The sequence below is a fragment of the Muscardinus avellanarius genome, assembly GCF_963383645.1.
Source record: "Muscardinus avellanarius genome assembly, chromosome: 4".
In the NCBI taxonomy this organism is placed as follows: domain Eukaryota; kingdom Metazoa; phylum Chordata; class Mammalia; order Rodentia; family Gliridae; genus Muscardinus; species Muscardinus avellanarius.
In genome coordinates, this window is record NC_137789.1 from 108576627 (window position 1) to 108591058 (window position 14432).

The window sequence follows — 14432 nt, forward strand, 5'->3', positions numbered from 1 at the left end:
GCTACAATTTGCAATTTCTTCTTTGCTATGTTCTGATGAAGTAACAATGTTGCTCTATGAATGAACAGAATATAAACTCCTATTACTATAAGAACTATGTGGATCTTACTTTTATGGCACTGTGGATACAGAGCCACCTACATAGATACTCAATGGTATGGCTGATTTTTTTTTTTTTTTTTTTTTTTTTTTTTTGCCATTCTGTTATTTAAGAGGATGGTTTCCAAGTTTTTGCTATGGTATGGCCGCTTCAATAAACAATCACAATGTTACCTTTTACACATTCTATTTGACCCTAATTTTTCATGCATTTTTACTGACTTTTCTGAGGAGTGAAGTTTTGTGTTGCCTGCTTTGCAGAGCAAGAAGAAGGTTACCTTATTGCTCAGGTCCACGTTGGCATTTCTACTGAGGAGCAGGGATACCATGTCTACGTGCCCTTCCTGAGCTGCGAGATGCACAGAAGCAATTCCTTGCCGGGTAACTGCGTTGGCATCAGCACCATATTCCAGCAGGGTTGTAGCTATATCCATCTGGTTCTTTTTGGCAGCGATGTGCAGCGGTGTGTAACCATTCTGTGGACATGAATCAGTCAGTCATACGTCCAGGAACAAGATAAAAATGTGTGCAGAGCATTTTCAAAGAGCATACTTCTTTTTCTAGTTGTTTTCTTTTTTTTTTTAAGTCAGGACTAAGTAACCAAATACTGTTAAATCAAGTGGTGTCATTAATGTAGCACCCTCAGGTTTCCTATATTTCTGGGAAAGGGAAACATAATACAGAAAGACAGAGCACTGTTGGTTTCAGAAATTATTTTTCTTCTACAGGTAGTAATGTTAGTAGGTGCTCAATAATTATTTACTTTATTTAAACTGGCAATAGAATGAACCTCTGCTAGGAAATGACAGGCAATATGGTAGTACTGGGGCATGTTGAAAGCCATTCAAAATTCCATTTAGAAAATTTCTCTAATGGGCATTTGGTATAGTTTTAATGTGTCCCTAAAGTTCATGTGTATTATGATTTATATATAGAATGTCCCCTGGAAGAGTCCATGTATTGATTTTCAGAGGTAATATAATTGAATCATTGGGGTTCAATTCTTATCAGTGGATAAATACTGGATGATAATGTGGACAGGTAGAAATACATATACATACATTTGAGAAAATGTCTTCCCAAAGTCTTTTCAGTCTTTTTACAAATTCTAAAAACAATCTATGACTCTAGGGTGAATTCAAGTCTGTGTTATACTAGTTGACTGTAGGATTTTAAAGAAAAAAAAAATCACACTGTAGTTTCATATGAAACCTATGGAGAGTGGTCACTTAAACCCGTTGTGAAGATGCTATATGATCTCTCGCAGAACAAAACATATATCTGTCTTTATGCCCCCTCTCTGCTTCTAGCCCCCGTGCTTTGAACTCTGCAGACTTCACCCAGCCTAACACAGACTGCGACCTTTGAAACTTTTAGAATTGTTAGCAAACAAATCTCCTAAATTGTGGTCATCAGGTATTTGGGACATGGCATTAATCCAGGTGACTGAAACAATGTTAGAAATTTAATCTCCAATGTAACAGTGTTGAAAGGTGAGACCTTTAAGGGTTGACAGAGTCATGAGGTCTCTGCCCCCAGGAGTGGATTAATGTTGGTATCTCTGGAGGGGGGCAGTTACCAGGGGAGCAGGGTTTTTGTGGATGAGTTCTCCCTTGGCCTCTCTCTCACCTTTCCACCTTCTGTCACAGGATGATGCAGCAAGAAGGCTCTCACCAGGCGTGAGCCCCTCAACATTGGCCTTTCCAGCCTCTAAAAGTCATTATGAGTACATAAATGAAATTTATTTATAATAAACTTATAAGTTTCCACTCAGGTAGCAGGTATATTGTCGTAGTAGCACTAAAAGGGCCAAGATACCATGGACTGTTTACAGGTGGCCGTTTTTAGTGTGATAGTCAGAATACTCTAATCTACTATTTGCCTGATTTCTTCTTTCAGGGAAGACCAGGTCTCTGTGCTGTGCTTTAGCATAGAGTTCATCCACAGGTCTCCAAATAAAATATAGACTCATGTTCCCCTCCTCTGCCTTATGCTTCCTAGAATGCTGTCCCCAAACTTGAATGTGAGGCTAGCATCTACCAGTTGAAAATTCAGCTCAAGGGCTACCTGCTCCAGACTTTCTTTTGTATGTTTTTACTTCCCAACCCCCCATGCCCAGGTCCTGCACGTAACAAACTCTAAAGTACTGAGGACATTCAACAGCACCTCCTCCTACTAAAATATGATGGACATTCACAACCATATCGAAGTCGATCACTAAGCCAGACGTGAGGAGGGAGGTCAGGAATGGGGTAGGAATCAGGGAAGGGCTAACTGGGGGATGTGTGCCTTTAGATGCATGCCTCTACCATTTTGTACTCCATTAAGATGTATGACTACAATGCACCAATAAAAAAAATTAAAAAAATAAAAATTTCAAGGGTACATATTGTTTAGTACCTGTCTTCATACCTCCAGAGTTCCATGGAGACCTGTTATGTATTGATTAAATGAAGAAAGAAATCTTTAAAATGTAAATGGAGTGTACTAAAAGCTTTTAGAATATTTTGGCATCCTTTTCTTGGCTGAAACAAGAAAAGACCACCTCAATTTCTTTGATAAACTTTGTTTATTTTTGTTGTTTTGTTGTTTTTTGTTTTGGTGCTACTGGAGTTGGAACCCTTCTACCTCCGGGCTACACTCCCAGACCTAATTTATACTTTTTTTTTTTTTTAAATTTGGAAACAGGGACTTCCGGGAAGATGGCGACCAAGAAGAGCGGGGCTTAAGAGTCCCCCTAACAACCAATCTCCATTACCACAAAAAGAGCGCCTTTCATAGCCAGAAAACACCATCACCAGAAAAACAAAAAAACCACCAGGCTCCAGAGAGAAAGCGGATTGAGGACAGAGCTCAGGGCCACAGAGGAGACACACGCGCCCGAGGACGCGGCAGCAGCGCCATACTGCCGGCGGCAGCGGCGAACTCAGCGGACGGCTACAGCAAGCCGAGGTGAGCCGATGCGGAACAGCCAGGCGGGATCTTTCGGCGCAGACAGCATTTAAAGCTCCCAGTGGCTGAGCTCAGCACATGCTGCAGGGATTCAGAGTGGAAACCAAAACCAGAGAAGAAAAAATACGCCAGCCTCATGGCCGAGGGCGTGGCAGAGGCGCCATATTGCCACCGGCGGCGGCAGCAGCAGTGAATTCACCGAGTCCAGTACAGCTACATCTACGTACTCAAGAACAGTGAGTCAAATTGCGGGCCACAGAGGAGAAATCCCAGTATTGTGCCTCCTGGGACTTGACCCAGTGAGGGAGTGGTGGTGGCAGAGATATCACACCATAGGAGAGCGTGCAACCTGGCACCCCCCATAGTTTAAAGCAGCCTCTATCAACTCCCTGGGTCGGAGACTCTGTGATACAACCCAGTAAAGGAGTAGTAGGGTCTGAGATAATACAGACTCGAGATCCAGAGCACCTTAAGTGAAGCCATAGTGACCCAAGGGAAGAACCCAGAGAAGGCACAAACCTCCGAAATCATGGGAAAGAGGAATAACACTGAAGTAATGAATGTGCACAACCCCACAACATCAGAACCTGATAAAACAGAAAATCAGAGATTTCTAGAAGATCAAATCAGGAAAATAACTGTAGAAATAATAGAGGTGCTTCGAAAAGAACTCAGAGAGAGCCAAAAAGAGATAAAGGATGCAATTAATGAAGTAAAGGCCTCAATTCAAAGCACAAACAACCGATTAGACCACATGGAGAACAGAATCTCGCTCTTAGAAGATGAGCAATCCAAAAATGAAGGCATAGTTTCTAATCTAGAAAAAGATATCCAACAGCAGGAATCTGACATTGAAGAAATATGGGCCCATCTTAAGAGAGCTAACCTAAGAATAATTGGAATAGAGGAGGGAAAAGAAAGTGATACCAAAGGGATCAACAATCTCTTCAAGGAAGTAATAGCAGAAAATTTTCCAAATATAGAGCAAGAGGTTGATACACAGATCCAGGAAACTTATAGAACTCCCTTTAGACAGGATCCGAGAAGAGGATCCCCACGCCATATAATTGTCAAAATGACCAATGTGGAAGCCAAGCAGAGAATCTTAAAGGCAACAAAAACAAAGGGCCAAGTGACATTCAGAGGCAAACCAATTAGAATCACTCCAGACTTCCCAAACCAAGTCATGAGAGCCAGAAGGGCTTGGAGTAACATATTCCAAACTCTGAAAGAAAACAACTTCCAGCCAAAAATTTCCTATCCAGCAAAACTTTCTATCAAATTAGATGGAAAAATAAGAAGCTTCCATGACAAACAGAAACTGAAGGAATTTATGTCTTCAAAACCAGCGCTAGAGAAAATACTCAAAGAGATTAACTACAAAGAAGAAATAGGTAACACTCACCAGAACCAGAGAAACAAGAGTTTCCATCCAACAGACAACTAAGATTGGTTATCTGTGGAGATTCATTATTTATGTTAGTCTTTTACCTATCTCTAAATTGTATTGTTTGCCTTTATTGTTGTTAATTTTTAGGATTTCTAGTTGGAATATTAATATACCTTCAGATATAGCATTTGGAAATATTTTATCCAATTCTATTAGTAACTTTTAACTCTGTTTACATTGTCTTTGGATATACAATATTTTCTTTTATTTTTTAGGGAGTTTGTATGTTCTTCTGTTGCCTGTGCCATTGAAATCATATCCAAGAAATCACTGCCAATTTCAATGTTGTGAGGTTTTATGACCCAGATTTTCTCCTAAAAGTTTATAGTCTTAAGATTTATATTTAGGTCTTTTATCTAGTTTGAGTTAATACTTGTATGTGGGATTAGGTAAGGGTCCAATTTTATTCTTTTCCATGTAATTATTATTTTTCAACAATACTTAGTTAAAAGATTATTATTCCCACCACCAAATGTTCGTGGAAACCTTGTCAAAAATAACTTGACAATATAGGGAAGAAGTTAGCTCTAGGCTTGTATTTAACTCCAATGGTCTATATATCTGCCTTTAGAACAGTACTACACTGTTTCAATTATTGTAGCTTTATATGGTTTGAAATCAGAAAATATACATCTTCTAGCTTTGTTTTTGCTTCGAGATTGTTTTGGGTATCTAGAGTCCATATTCCATATCAGGATAGATTTTTTTCTGAAAAATAAATATATGATAGTTTCACCTAAAAAAAAGAAAAAAATATTCTCTGGTAAGAAAGAAAGCAAAAAGAAATATTGAAATGTTATCTTTAAGTCATCAAAAGCTTGGTATCAGACAAATGAAACTGTTATGTGAGATTATCATTTTTAATTTTGGATCAATTGCTATAATACTAGATGTCAACTACTAAGCCAAGCATAGGAGGGGGGGATAGGGAGAGAACGGGGTGGGGATCGGGTGGGGGCTGACTGGGCATTGTGTGCATGTATGTCTACAAAAGTATGTATCCCACTATGATGTATGAATACAGTGCACCAATAAAAATAAATATGAAAAAAAAAAAAGAAAATAAAATACATGTGTGCAAAAAAAAAAAAAAAAATTTGGAAACAGGGTCTCTTAAGCCAGAGAGGCTGGCTTCAAACCTGTATGATCCTCCTGTCTCCACCTCCCAAGCTCGGGGATTACAAGCGTGCACCACCACGCCCGGCTTTGATAAACTTTTAATCAGCTGTGCTCCGTAGTCCCTTGACCTGAGAAAACTCTGGGTCACTCTGCCCTGATTCTCAGTCCCTTAAAGGAAATGCCAGATTATATTCTGATATGGACATGAATCTGGCTGTGTAAAATGTAAACAGGAAGTGGAAATGTTACCTCTAGCTTTTCTGAAATCAGCCTCTCCCCAAATTGAATAAGCCAGAGTAGAAGATTTTATATCCCTATTTTTAGTCTGACCTTTTGCCATCTGGAAAGCCCAACTGCCCTGGGAAGTATTCAGCGCTCGGCTCAGACACGCCCTGCAGAGACCAGCGGGGCCAGAGCCCAGGGCAGGGCTCTGGAAAGGAGTCAGTGTGCCAGCGAGTAAGTTATGAATAAGAGGAGGGGTGAGCGGTCTCCCCCGGCGACCCTCCACAAAATGAAAAGCTCAGAGCAATCCTGAAATAGGAAACAGGGCTGGCCACTATGTCTAATGCTGACTGGAGAGGGGGAAGGCAAGGTCAACTCTTATCCTGCACCTTATATCTTTTTTCTTTGACTGTGGACACAACCTTAGGTTAGTTACTTCTCAAACCCTCACAAAGCTAAGGCAGCCTCATACCTTCTCAGAAAGGATAATTTTTTTTGACTACTTCTAATTCCACTGAAAAACCCTAGGACCTAAGAAGTACTTATCAAGAGAAGCTCTGAGTTGGGCATGATGATGCATATCTGTAATATCAGTACTTGGGAGGCTAAGATAGGAGGATTGTAGTTTTGAGGCCAACTTGAACAACTTTGTGAGTTCCTCAGCAACTTACCCGGGAGACTTTGTTTCAAAATTTTAAAAAGTGCTGGAGGTATAGTTCAATGATAGAACATCCCTGGGTTCAATCCTTGGTTTCCACCCACCCACTATCCCCAAAGGAAAGAGGACAGCTCTGGTATCTCTGTAATGCATGCCAGTTCCTGACAGTCCCTTATTACTGCTTAGGGGTTTATCCTTAGCTCCTTAAGATACAAAGAAAAGTACAGAGCAAGGGAAATATGACTCATGAAATTATTTTAGAATGGAAAGTTAATTTCAGAAAGAGTAAAGAAATATTCTCAGATAAAATTTATCTTGAGATCTGCACAAGTTTTCTAAACTTTCTAAGTTCTATATTGTGGGAAGATGATTCTCACTTGCCACACTCAATGAGGAAGATATCTTAATTGGATAAATAGGAAGAGATTCAATTACAATCTCCACCTATTTTTCTCTGGATACAGAAGACATAAGTTTGTTATGTGTACGTTTGCATCTCATGATGAAAGTAAATGTTATAAATTATTGAAAGAAATACATAGTATTTATATCATCCTTTATATTTTCCCCAAAGTATTCATATACTGATCTTTATCACTAGGTATTTTGCACATTTCATGGAACAGAAACCTGCCAAATAAATTAAACCTCAGCCAGGCGTGGTGGTGCACGCCTGTAATCCCAGTACTTGGGAGGCTGAGACAGCAGGATCGCAGGTTCAAAGACAACCATAGCAATTTAGCAAGGACCTCTGTAACTTAGTGAGACTTTGTTTCAAAGTAAAAAAAATAAAATAGGGCTGGGAGTATAGCTCAGAGGTAGGTAGCATGCCCCTGGGTTCAATCCCCAACACCACACACATACACATAAATCATTATCTCTTCCACAGTTACTGTTGCTGCTCACACCCTTACAGTAATCATGCTGCATCGCTGCTCTCTCCCTCACTTCTCCCCACGGCCAGAATCCAGGACCACCTGCGCTTCCCTACAGTAAAGAGGGCAGACTGCCCGCGCTGAGCTCATTTTCCCTCCTTTTTCGGTGAGGGAATCTCTGGCCGTGGACCCAACTAGAAAACTACATTTCCCAGCTTTCCATGCAGATAGAAACGACCAATGAGATGTAAGGACGAGTGGTGGGAGGAGCTTCCGGGAAGGCCCTGTGCTGACTTCCCTACTGCCTGCTGCTTGAAAGAGGACCTGGCACCTGCCTCCAATACCTCTGGAGAGAAGGACCCAAAACAAAGCTAAAGAGGACTTGGGAACTCTCCCCAACACCTTGGAAGCATGATAAGCCAACATCAGCAGCTGCCTCGCCTACCTTCTGACTGTTTATGACATGAGAAAAATGAAGCCACATCAGTTATTAGTGGAGTTTTTTGTTTTTGTTTTTTCCCCTAGCAGAAAAATCCAACCCCTAACTGACAATACTGGATTTGCTCAGGGCCAAAGTCCAAAGACATCTTTGACCAGTACCGCTGCCCCAGAAGTTGGGGATGGTTGGCCATATGCCAGAAATGACATTACACGGGTTCTTAAGACGCAACTGTGCTGGGAAAGAGAATCAATGTCCCATTAAAAAGGCCTGTGTTTAATTGACTGTGAAAGATATGCCCGAGGCTAAATGGGGTGTTATAAGGAGTTATTTAAAGGACCGTCCTGCAATTCCTTGTCAAAGATGTTTTACAGATAGGGAGTCAGGCATACTTAATCTTGTTGGCAAATATAAAGCTGGAAATTGACTAAAAGTATACTAACTATTGACCTGCTTAAGAGTTATTTGTGGACAGGAAGATGGGTTGGACTCATGTTGTTGCACGTATTATTTTATAACTTTTGTTAATTTGAAACTGATTGGCATTAGCACCAAAATTATTATTCCCGTGTGAGTAATATTTACTGATCATTTACTGGTTGCCTACCAAGACCCTGAGGTTACGTGTAAGAAAGAACCCACATGCTTGGAGATGTTAAAATAAAATGGTCAGCCATTAAATTCTGTTACAAGTTTTTCTCTTTAAAATTATGCTAGTGTTAGGGATGTGGCTCAGTGGTAGAGAGCTTACCTAGCGTGTACGAGAACCTGGGTTTGCTCCCCAGCACTCTGACACATAGAAGAATATTTTGAAAAACTACAATAATAAAATTTCTCACTTAAAGCATTTTAAAGTGCCAAGTTGGTGTCATTAAATATCGTTTTCTTGTTCTTTAACAATCAAAACTTTTCCATCTTTCTAAATTGAAACTCTAAATCCACTGAATATTAATTTCCCATTCCTCCTTTCTCTTACTAAAAATCATTCTACCTTTGTCTCTGAATGTGACTGTTTTTTGTACCTCATGAGTAGAATCATATAGCATTTGTCCTTTTGTGACTGGCTTATTTCAATTAGCATAATTTCTTTAAGGTTTATCCATGTAGTAGCATGTGTTAGAATTTCCTTGTTCCCCCTATTTTTTGTGCTGGGGATTGAATCCAAGGGCATTCTCCCTCTGAGCTACCCCCCCCCCCCCAGCACTTTCTCTTTGGAAATAGGACCTCACTAAGTTGCTGAGACTGGCCTCAAACCTGCAATCCTCCTGTTTCAAACTCCCAAGTACTAGGATTACAAGTGTGCATCAACACACCTGGCTCTTCTTTCTTCCTTTTTTTAGGTTGAACAATATTCCAGTTCCTGTGTGTGTGTGTGTGTGTGTGTGTGTGTGTGTGTGTGTGTGTACACACATACCCCACCACACTGTTTTTACTCATTCATCTAATGAATGATGCCTGGGCTCTTTGTACCTTTTGGCTATTGTGAATAATGTTGCTGTGTTTTGTTTGTTTAGGATAAAAGTTTTACTAAGTCATGGCATGACTTGATAAACATTCTCCATGTTAGAAAGAACCTGTTTGAAGATTATAAATTTATAGGGAAAAGTCACATTTAGATAGAAAGCAGATTTGGGAGTTCAATTCTGAATGGATTACGATGGGCGCAACTCAGGAGAGGATGGGGTAGGAAATGATTTAAAAATGAAACAAGCCAGGCATGGTGGTGCACGCTTGTAATCCCAGAATTTGGGACACTGAGACCAGAGAATCACAGTTCACGGACAGTCTCAGCTACTTAGTGAGGCCCTCCTCATCTTAGTGAGATCCTGTTTCAAAATAAAGAATCAAAAATAGGGCAGTGATCCGGGTGTGGTGGCTCACACTTGTAATCCTCGGACTTGGGAGGCCGAGACAGGAGGATTGTGCAGGTTTCAAGCCAGCCTCAGCTGGCTTAAGAGACCCTGTTTCCAAATAAAATAAAAAATAGGTCTGGGAGTGTAGCCCAGAAGTAGAAGGCCCCTGGGTTCCATCCCCAGTATCACCAAAAAAAAAAAATAAATAAATAAAATAAATAAAAATAAATAAAAATAAAAATAAATAAAATAGGGCAGTGGGTGTAGCTTGGAAGTCGAATACCCCTGCATTCCATTCCCAGACAAAGCAAAGCAAAACAAAACAAAACAAAAAAAACAAGAAAAGATTCCAAGGAAAAATACCCAAAACCAATATCATCTTTGAATGTCCCTAGAACTTTCTCTCTTAAAGTATCTGAAGTAATTTAAAAGAACCAAGGTTTGTTCATCTGTGTATATAATTGTACTGCTTTAAACATTATGTTTAAAGGAAAGTACAAAAGCTGCCCAGAAATGGAACAGGTAAACAAGGAGGTAAAATGCGTCAGAAATGCTAGAATGCCTGTTCAGCCAGCAGGAGGTAGTAGAACTGGACAGTGTTTGAGTGGCTACTGTCATCATTAGTGTTTTCTGATCATAGCAATCAGCTCAACAATAGAGACTGTATTAGGCTAATTGCATTCTATTAATCCATCTTTAAATCCTGCTTTATGATCACCCAAAATCAGAACACCAGAGTAATAAAATGGCTGAAATGTATCTTTTCTTGAAGAAATCTAAGTTGTCTAACAGCCAGAAATGCCCTAGCAAGAATAAAGTTTTTCTCTAGCAATAATGAAAACACATGTTCAGGCAGGCATGGTGGGGCACGCTTGTAATCCCCCCCCACACCCCCCCCCCCCCGCGCTTGGGAGGCAGAGACAGGAGGATCGCGCAGGTTCGAAGCCAGCTGCGCTGGCTTAAGAGACCCTGTTTCCAAATATAAATATATTAAAAAAATGGGTCTGGGAGTGTAGCCCAGAGGTAGAAGGGCTTCCAGGAACTCCAGTACCACCAAAACAAAAAACAAAAAACAAAAAAACCCACATGTTCAAACCTTTCCAACCTATTGTATGAAACACAAATAAATAATTGGAAGGTGACATTTTATGGCCAGGAAAATGGAACATGTATTTTATAATTTTTGCCAATCAAAACTTTCTGAGTGTGTAACCCTGAGGCTGCACTGAGAGTTTTGATCTGGTGGAAGAGTACTTCAATTGCTTTTCTTCCCCAGGTTCCAGGATGTCCTGAATTTTCAAGGGAAACCAATTGATGAGCAAATATTTATTTATTGAGCATCTACCACATTATTAGGCTTAACTGCCAAAGGTACAGTTGTCCTAGTTGCTTCTAGTTTTGTGATTTTTAAACTGGTGTTCAAACAAGGATGACACCACAGCTTAAGCAAAAGTAGATGGACACACGGAGGCAGATAGATACAGCCCATCAGTCTCTTCACGGTGTGAGTTACAGGTACCTTTGCGGCGGCATGAGGTGAGGCTCCTTGGTCCAAAAGCAGAAGGGCCACTTTCTGATTATCGTAATGTGCAGCTACGTGCAGTGGAGTTAGCCCGCTCTGAAAACACGTGCAGAAACAACAACCAGGGTCAAAGGTGCCTTAATGTGAGAGGCTAGGCCTAGATCGAGGAAGTGTGATTAGATTGGATACAACACAGAGCACAGTTCCCATTCCAGTTCCGAAACACCTGCACTGAGCATTTTCCGCCTATTCCCCACCTGTCCTTCATCCTAGTGGGACTTAAGGTGGCTTAGCTATCATCCGGATTGGGGAAAGTTATAGCGAGTGCTTGTTATCAACAGAAGTGGCCTGTTAGAGGGTGGTGATGACCTCATACCTTCCCCGCAGCATCTGGAGATGCGCTTTTTTGCAGAAGGAGATTGGCGACTTCAAGCTTCCCATATTTTGCTGCTACATGAAGAGGAGTAAATCCTTTCTGAAAAAGGGAAATGGTAAAGCAATGTGTAAGAGAAATGACGTAAGGGAATGGCTTTCTTGGAACTGAAAAAATATTCTAATGATGATGATTAGTTATGTCTATATTTAAAGACCAAGACTAATGGGTAATAATTAGCTTCCCCTTATCATTAGGGAGGAGAACATATCTAGCAGGAGAATTTTTCTCCTTCATCTGACTGAGCCACAACATTCCACTAAGTGTAGAAATAATCAGGTATCCCACCAGGATGAATTGGGGAGCTGGATCTGTTTTTTTTCCCCAAGGCCATTTGGGGGTTCTGCATTGGGGAAGAATAGGATATAGAGTTCCATATCCAAGTTAGAGGGTTTGGGAAAATCCAGTGCAAATCTTCACCTTTTGCAATCTCACATCAGCAGGCTGGATACCTTCTCTTCCCCATTCCCCATTTCCCCGTGACTGCATCCTGAAGCATTCCCTAGGCTTCAGGAGTGGGAATGAGAAATTCCCTCACATTTGCCATTTTTGGTGAACTGAGTCATGACATGTAGGAAGTAGAGGCCCATGGCTGCACTCCCTTGCTTCCAACTCCAATGAAGATCTAGATATCTACTAGTCAGTCACCATTAGGGAGGGTCCTAAGCATTCATCAGGGATTTGAGGGTCTCAAAAATATATGAGCTCATAAAACAGTCACAAACTAATAGCCACTAGGCAGCTGGCATGGTGGAAGGCTAGGGGCACTCCAACTCCATCACCCATTATTCCATTTCACAAATTAGATGATATCCAAGAACTTGCATCTTAACTCAACTGAGGAGCCAAATGAATCATGGGAGATAAATACTGAGGCAGTCATTATTTATTGGGATGATTTTCTAAGTATTTGTAATTATTTTCTGCATTGATTATACATTAATCCTTCTTAGCCAGAGCTCCAATTACTAGCTACTTAAGACATGCCAGAGGCCAATTCATCTTGTTATTACACTTGCTAGGTTTATGTTAGGATTGCAAGAGAAATGCGCTCCATATTTTGCATTCTGTGCTTGCAGATCAACTGGATGCCAGGCTATTACTCCAGGATATCAGAGTTGACTCAAGAAAATTAAACTATAAATCAGACAAAATAGCAATAATGACTACAGAATGAACAGCAACAGTATACCAAACCAAACTGAAAACACATCTTTTAATAAAAAGCATCTACCTACTAAGCTGTGTTAGTGTGGTTTGTGTACCTGACCTCAGCAAGAGAAACTGGTAGCACTGTTTTCAAACTACCATTTAACTCTATCATAGCTTGCAAAAAATCTCTGATTCTAGAATTCTACATATCTGTAAGGTTTCACGAGAAGATGATATATTGAGAAACTTAAAACCAAAAAAAAAAAAAAAAATCTTCCCAAAATATAAAAACTCTCCTTTACACACCAGGGTTTTGCTGTCCATGTTAACGATACTCTGGGATCTCAGGTATAGATGCTTTTGTATAGCTTTGGTACCTGGTACCATGTTACCATGCAGGGACTGTAAGGAGGGTGTACTTTGGAGGGATACAGCAGGATTCTGAGACTTGCTTTCATACCTTTGTTGTGATAGATAAAGATGCTCCGTGATCCAAAAGGAACGCAGCTACGTCCTCATGCCCTTCTCGGGCTGAGAGGTGAAGGGGGGTATAGCCAGAAGTGGTGGCTGCATTTGGAGATGCTCCTTGCTGCAACAGCTGTTGAACTATATCTGCTTTCCCCAGCCGGGCTGAAATGTGGAGTGGGGTTTGGTCATCCTAAACAGCAAGGTAGAAATGCAAGACTGATGAGCTCAGAAACCAGTGGTGCTGTTTCGAACAATTCATTACATTAGCTGCTTGCAGTTAGAGACACATTCACCTCTTTGATTTAATGCCCAAAGGAATCTCATTTATCTTTTTCTACAAGGTTTAGAAATGTGTGGATGGTGGATCTAAGCTTCTTAAATACCTTTAGAATGACATACTAGGAAAACTGAAAGGCAGGTGTATCTTTAAATTCTTCCCACCACCACCTGACACAGAGTTCCAGTGACTTTTGAGGGGGGGGAGGATAAAAGAATGGACTCTAGTAATACTCACATAGCTGGGAGGGTTATTAGACCTCTACTCGCCATTATGCATATAATAATATGAATTATTTTATTGGTCCTGCCTGAAAGGAATGATAAGAATGGAGGAAGAGGAGGGCATCCTATGGTTGTATAGGTGTACTAGTGCAATGGTCCTCTGCCAGGAGGAATGATGGGGTTTATTTGCCAAGCGGTGCATCATGGCTTGTATCTACCTCCCTAAAATTGAGGCGACATCATTACAGTTCACCCAGAGGCCTGTGACACTCACCAGGTCCTGCACCCTTAGGGTCCTGTTCCCTAGTGGGAGGGACACCGCTTCCTAATTTGCCCAAAGATGCCCTGTAGTGGTCCTCCAAATGGAATTTCCTACTGAAATATGGTAAGGCTTAGGTAAGTAGTATAAGCAGGGAAGGTAGAAAGAAGTGGAAACAGAAAACACACTGTTCTGGAAAAGGGTCAGGATCAAAGCCAGAGGGACTATGTAACTAGTAGGAAGCATAAGAATAGTTTGAGGAGAGGCCATAAAGAGAAAAAAATATATATATATATATGGGAAAAGACAGGTGCAAAATAAGACACCAGCTACTTCTACCACTGCCACATGGCCACCTAACATTTTCAGAACATCCAGTGTTTTCCAAGTTCTGCTTGAATTACTCCACCTATACTAATGCATTCATCTT

The 14432-nt window shown here is 40.7% G+C and overlaps 1 protein-coding gene across 1 annotated transcript in view; it reads right to left on the bottom strand.

Annotated features, from left to right (window-relative positions):
- Positions 1–14432, bottom strand: part of ANK3 (ankyrin 3) — a gene marked incomplete at both ends in the record, with an annotated part of 351101 nt that overhangs the window by 145533 nt on the left and 191136 nt on the right. The window contains 4 exons of the mRNA XM_080694807.1: positions 378–575; positions 11187–11285; positions 11566–11664; positions 13235–13432. Coding sequence (XP_080550933.1) covers positions 378–575; positions 11187–11285; positions 11566–11664; positions 13235–13432 — 594 coding nt within the window. The remainder of the gene's footprint in view (positions 1–377; positions 576–11186; positions 11286–11565; positions 11665–13234; positions 13433–14432) is intronic.